This window comes from Lactuca serriola, chromosome 7 (assembly GCF_051521515.1).
Source record: "Lactuca serriola cultivar US96UC23 chromosome 7, Lser_US96UC23_V15, whole genome shotgun sequence".
Taxonomy (NCBI): domain Eukaryota; kingdom Viridiplantae; phylum Streptophyta; class Magnoliopsida; order Asterales; family Asteraceae; genus Lactuca; species Lactuca serriola.
In genome coordinates, this window is record NC_136414.1 from 73,419,065 (window position 1) to 73,425,651 (window position 6,587).

The window sequence follows — 6,587 nt, forward strand, 5'->3', positions numbered from 1 at the left end:
AAATAAAATATAAAAAAGAGTAAATTACACGAATAGTTATTTCCATTAATAAATTTAATTATCATCGTACAACAAGTGAGATGGCAAACGGGCAACAAGTTGCGCCGCTACGCCTTTTTGTAGAGTAAATTACATGAATGGTCCCTATGGTTTGGGATAATTTGCATGTTTGGTCCCTAACTTATTTTTTTTAACTCGGAAGGTCCCTATTGTTTGTTTTTGTTACACACTTGGTCGCTACTGTTTGTTTTTGTTACGCACTTGATCCCTGTTTTACCTAAAAAAAAAGGGAAAATGACTTAGGAGGGTAACTATCTCTTATCCGTATTCACATATTGGCAACTTCTTATTTTTTGTACATAATAAAGCAACTAACTTGTTTTAACTGTTTAAATTACACCAATATTACCGGTTAATACTTGCTTTAACCGGTAACTCAAAGGGAAAATGACTTAGGAGGGTAACTACCTCTTATCCGTGTTCAGATATTGGCAACTTCTTATTTTTTGTACATAAGAAAGCAACTACCTTGTTTTAACTGTGTAACATTCCAAAAATCATGAACAAAAATTCTGTTTTTAATTTAATACTAAAACCATAATTGTCAAACCATTAATTTAATACTCCGGCATCGGGCCCCGCCCGGCATCAGGCCCCGTCTGACATCGAGTCCCGCTCGGTATACAAATTTGTCTCTCTTAGGCCCCGCCCACTAAACACATGCAATCATATAACATGCTAACACATAAAGAAACATACTCTACCGTATCCCTGTCCTAAGAAACATACTCTGCTAATAATGAGATACGGAACTTCGTCTATACTCAACTAGTTCCATCCAGGGCTTCAGCAGTGCAAGTTGAGTCTCCTCACTGTGTGAATGGGTCTAAGGCCACAATGTCAGCCCATGTAGTCTATGAGTAGGAAGACCCGGGGGTTAGCCCTAGGCATTGTATGCTAGTATGTTATTCCAGACCAAGGTCCGATGTCGGGCGGGTGCCCGAGGAATGTTTGCATGTTAGATTATACTTGTTGTTTGTGTGATACTTGTATGTGCCTAGTAAGGAGGTGAGTGTGGGCAAGGTCCCATATCTCATCACTAGCTGAGTACGGACGATGTTCTGTATCTCATTATTAGCATTAGCAGAGTATGTTTCTTAAGACAGAGATATAGTAGAGTATGTTTCTTTATGTGTTATCATGTTATATGATTGTATGTGTTTAGCGGGCGGGGCCCGGAGACAGGCGGAGCCTAAGAGAGACAGACCTGTATACCGAGCGAGGCTCGATGCCAGGCAGGGCCTGATGTTGGGCGGGGCCCGATGTCGGAATATTAAATTAATGGTTTGACAATTATGGTTTTAGTATTAAATTAAAAACGAAATTTTACATGATTTTTGGGATGTTACACAGTTAAAACAAGTTAGTTGCTTTCTTATGTACAAAAAATAAGAAGTTGCCAACATGTGAACACGGATAAGAGGTAGTTACCCTCCTAAGTCATTTTCCCTTTGAGTTACCGGTTAAAACAGGTATTAGTCGGTAATATTGGTGTAATTTAAACAGTTAAAAAAAGTTAGTTGCTTTATTATGTACAAAATAGAAGAAGTTGTCAATATGTGAACACGGATAAAAGGTAGTTACCATTATTTAAATAGAGAAAAATGTTGAGGTAGGTAAGATAAGATGAGAGGGGTGGAGTTTGGGGTGTGTTTATTTAAATAAATAAATAAATCAAGAGAAAAATAGTCTTTTTAGGTAAGACAGGGACCAAGCGCGTAACAAAAACAAACAATAGGGACCTTCCGAGTTAAAAAAATAAGTTAGGGACCAAACGCACAAATTACCCCAGATCATAGGGACCATTCGTGTAATTTACTCTATAAAAAAAACTATTGTAAGCCGTTCTAAAAATTATGAATAGGTTTACTCTTCGGCACATCATTGGTCTGTTTAATTCATAAATTATGCATGTTTTTATTCCAATACTAGGTTATAACTCATGGAAACCACGGTCGGTATATTTAAAATTTCTATATAAATAAAAAAAATGTAAAAAAAATGGAGATATTGTCAATTATAAGTAATTATGAATTAATTTGTTAAGCAAAATAAACATAATAATATTATTAGGATAAGATTTTATGTTTTTAAAAGTTGAATTGAATTTGATTTGTTATTAAAAATGAAATAATAAAAATCATAGAAAAATACCAAAAGATATTATAAAAAACTGACATGTGTCATTTTTAGATTTTATTTATCAGAATAGATGGATTTTGTAAAAGTCCTCCTTAATAGATGAAGATTTTTTTTGTCACATGTCAATCTCTTATGAGTTTTGACACTTGTCATTTTATGGTATTTTTGAATAAATGTTTTTTCTATTTGTCATTTTCTCATTTTTTTTATCTTTCTTAATTAACACATCATATTTACACCTTAATTAATAATTGCCTTAATTGAAAATAACCAATAAATTACAATATTACAATTCATATAATATTTAATATGTTTCCTTTTAAATTCAAATTTTAAATTTCAAAGTTAAATAAATTTTTGTTTAAAACTTCATATTTAATTTTTTTTTATCCAACCCGTATAACATACGGGTCTCACAGCTAGTATTTAAGAAGCGAAAATCTTATAAAGAACGTGAAAGTTTTTAAGATTGATAAAGCATTTTGTAAAAGTATTTAAGAAGCCAAAATCATATAAAGAATGTGAAAGTTTTTAAGATTGATAAAGCCTGAAGTTAACTTTTTATCTTTTAAGGTAAAAGCTATTCCGGTAAAGATAAAATATTTTAACTTTTTCATGTGCGCCGGCGGAATTTTTACGAATATTATCTTCTTTTTAATTAAAATCAAATGGTTTTTTTTTCAAATCAAGTACTTTTTCTCACTTCTAACAATGTCACAGAACATTTAAATTTTCATTTCGCGTCTCTTGATTGCATATTTTTAGACGTAGTTATCGATTTTGCCCACATGGCAAAAACCATCATTAGCATTGTACAAGTTTTAGTCGATGGCCATTCTAACCTTTTTCTAAAACATGCATTTTATTATTAATACTGTTTTTGCTGATAATATATTATATTTTTTGTATTGTATCGTATTGCTAGATTAGATTAGCCGTAATGATTTAACTTTAACAAAAATGACCACGATTTGGTCTTAATGATGGAGAATTAAGAAATATTGTAAATTAAGTTAGAATATATGTACTAAAATAAAATAAAGTAAAATTTACTTTATATTTATAAAGCATTCTCATACTCTAAATAAAATAAAATAAAATGAGTTTATTGCGACATTCCCATTAGTCTCTTTTGGCATACAATCACTCGGCAAAAATGGTCCATGTTCATGACGCGATGCAATCATGCACTCACTAAAATTTGAGTACAACTTTTCTTTGCACAAGCTACAAGTAAATATATAATGCACAATCAAACATCACCAATAAACATAAATGAATTGTATCTAAGTATGTTAGTCTTTTAGAAACTAAACAGTCACTCAGTCGATAGATCCGAAGGCCTAAATAGGTATTCTTTCCATGTAGCCATCTCGTGCGCCACATCCACCATGGTCGGTCGAGTCGAGGGGTTGTATTGTGTGCATATCAACCCAAGCTCGATCAGCTCCAAGATCATGTCATGCAGTAGTTTGCTACTACATGACATCGGTCCGTAGGCCAAAAGAGCTTCTTTTATGATGGGTTCAAGCCTGTCTGGGTAGTGACTTTTCACCCACTCATGCAGGCTTGAACCATCATCAAAAACCACATCAGTAGGTCGTTTTCTTGTCACCATCTCCAACAACAAGACTCCGAAACTGTAGACATCTCCTTGTGTTGAAGCTCGCCTACCCATACCATATTCTGTATTTCAAGCATACTAGAAAGTGTTAGCAATAATAATAATGAAAGAAAAAATATAATAAATTATTGTAAGTTTTTAAAAGGTTAAAGTCATAAATGGATACCAAATTTTTTGTTTTTCTTTATAAAATACAATTGCTTTTAAAAAATACATAATTTTTTTGTGACTTACCGGGAGGAATGTAACCAATTGACCCACAAAGCAGTCCATCAGTCGAGCTAACCGAAGGGGGCTCACCAGCTGCCATCGGGATCTTCTCGTGATCCTCTTTCACCAATTTAGCAATCCCAAAATCCGAAAGTATAGCGTTCATGTCATCATCGAGAAGAATGTTGCTAGGTTTGAGATCACAATGAGCCACCTTAACAGGAGCATAGTTATGCAAATAGGCTAACCCTTCAGCCACATCGCTTAAAATACGGACCATTTGTACCAAATTCACACGGCTTAGACCATCATTTGGGTACAAATGGTCCTCAAGGCTCCCGTTCTGCATCAAAGGTAGAACGAGAGCCTTAAAATCAGGTCTGCTACAGATCGTTTTGATCCGTATCAGATTCCTATGTCGAGTATTCTTCAAAACTTCACATTCCCTCTTGAAACTCCCAGAACTTTCCTCGGTTTTTGTATAAGATATAACTTTCACCGCGATCTTCGTGTTGTCTTTGAGAATCCCCTTGTATACTTGCCCAAATTGGCCTGTTCCGATTAAATTCGATCTGCTGAATCCATTTGTTGCTGCCATGAGTTCTTGATGAGAGATCTTTGGGTAGCTCTGTTCATTTCTTTCCTCTTCATCGTCCTCTTCAAACCCAATTTTCCGGCTGAAAGTTTTTGAAAATTTCTTTTTTGATTTCCATTTGAAAACTACAGGAATCATAGACATGATTAAGGTGGCTACGGCAAGTAGGGTAAGCAAAACCCACAGCTGAATCGAGTGTTTTTTCCGCTTGTTCTTGCAATTTGGCATCCCTTCCATCCCACTACTACAGAGCCCTGGGTTTCCAAGGAAAGAATTGATATCAAGAAACGGAAAAGATACGTTCCCAGAAAAGTTATTATATGAGAAGTTGAGCTGTCTCAACTTGGAAGATGTCTGAAAAGATACTGGTATCTTTCCAGACAATCTATTCAATGAAACATCAAATGTTTCAAGAAAGGGCAACTTCCCGATTGAATCGGGAAGAGGGCCTTCGAGTGCATTCCCAGAGAGATTGAGGTGTTCGAGCGCAATGCAGCTTCCAAGCTGTGACGGAATCTCACCGGAAAAGTTGTTTGATGATAAATCCATGGCAAGAACCATGTCCATCTTGCTGAGCTCCGGTGGTAGAGGTCCATTCAGGTGATTGTGTGAGATGTTTAGGTACAATTTCAAGCTGTTCAATCTTGCAAAATCATTCGGAATCAAGCCAGAAATTTGATTATACGAAAGATCAAGAATCTCCAAATTTACGCATTGTGCCAGGCTTGAGGGAATTGTTCCCACGAGCTTGTTGTTGTTAAGCAACAAACTCCGTAATTGTGACAGATTCGAGAAAGTGTCGGGAATCGAGTTTGACAGTTGGTTTTTTGACAAATCAAGAAGACCCAATCGCGAAACATTTCCAAAAGCTGATGGGATTTCACCGGAGAGCAAATTATCCGATAAGTAAAGCCGTTCGAGTTTCTCCATTAAGCATAATTCATGTGGGATCTTTCCTGTCAAGAGGTTTCTAGACAAGTTGAGAAGGGTGAGATTCAGAAGGTTATTGATATCTGGAGGAATCTCTCCGGATATCTGATTGTCATCAAGTTGCAACTGGACCAAACTCTTTGGAAGATTCCCGATAACATCAGGAATCTTTCCGAAAAGTCTGTTTCCAGCTAACTCTAGTTCTTGTAAATACAAAGAGTTACTTAAAGCCGAAAAGAACGGCTCGAGTGGGCCCGAAAAACAGTTGTAAGATAAATAAACAAACTGCAAGTTTGATAAATTCTTCACAATCTCAAACGGTAACTCCCCTTCGAAACCATTCACCTCCAAATCCAACCATTTAAGCTTTGAACAATTCGATAAGGCTCTCGGGACCCTTCCCGTAAGCTTATTCGACCAAACCAAAAGAAACCGTAGCTCGTGGATTTCACATTCTTCGGTCAATGGAATCGGACCACTAATCGAATTATTCGATATATCAACATACTCTAAGACCGATGTCCCGTTACAAAAAAGCGCCATTGGAATGTCTCCAACGAGCATATTGCTTCCCAAATCAAGATATTGTATCTTAGAAAGAAATCCTAATTCAAACGGGATACTCCCACGTAAAAGATTGGACGATAAACTTAACTGTTTGAGCTCCGAAAGATACCCAATCTCTCCCGGAATGCCACCCTCGAAGAAATTTCTAGAAAGATCCAAAACCGTTAATTGTGAAAGTTGAGAAATGGCGGGAGATATAATTCCGTGGAGCGAAGATCCACTGAGATCTAACTCGAGAATGGAATCATGATTTTGGTTGCATGTGATTCCGGTCCAGTTGCATACCGGAATCACAGAGCTATTCCAGCTCTGAAGAACGTTTTCGGGATCAGAAGTGATCCCGGAAAAGAACGTAAGGAGAGAAGCTCGTTCGTTAAAAATCTGAGCTTTTGTGTCTCCAGAAACTATTGAACACAATACTGTGCAGAAGAAAAGGTAATGGAGTTTATGTGGATTCAT

The 6,587-nt window shown here is 36.1% G+C and overlaps 1 protein-coding gene across 1 annotated transcript; it reads right to left on the reverse strand.

Annotated features, from left to right (window-relative positions):
• Window positions 1-3,287: 3,287 nt before the first annotated feature.
• LOC145064094 (Leucine-rich receptor-like protein kinase family protein) lies at window positions 3,288-6,587 on the reverse strand. The gene is made up of 2 exons (XM_079011609.1): window positions 4,061-6,587; window positions 3,288-3,888 (listed from the first exon to the last, which is right to left on the reverse strand). Exons 1-2 carry the CDS (start codon window positions 6,585-6,587, stop codon window positions 3,521-3,523), a joined length of 2,895 nt encoding a protein of 964 aa, XP_078867735.1. The 3' UTR covers window positions 3,288-3,520.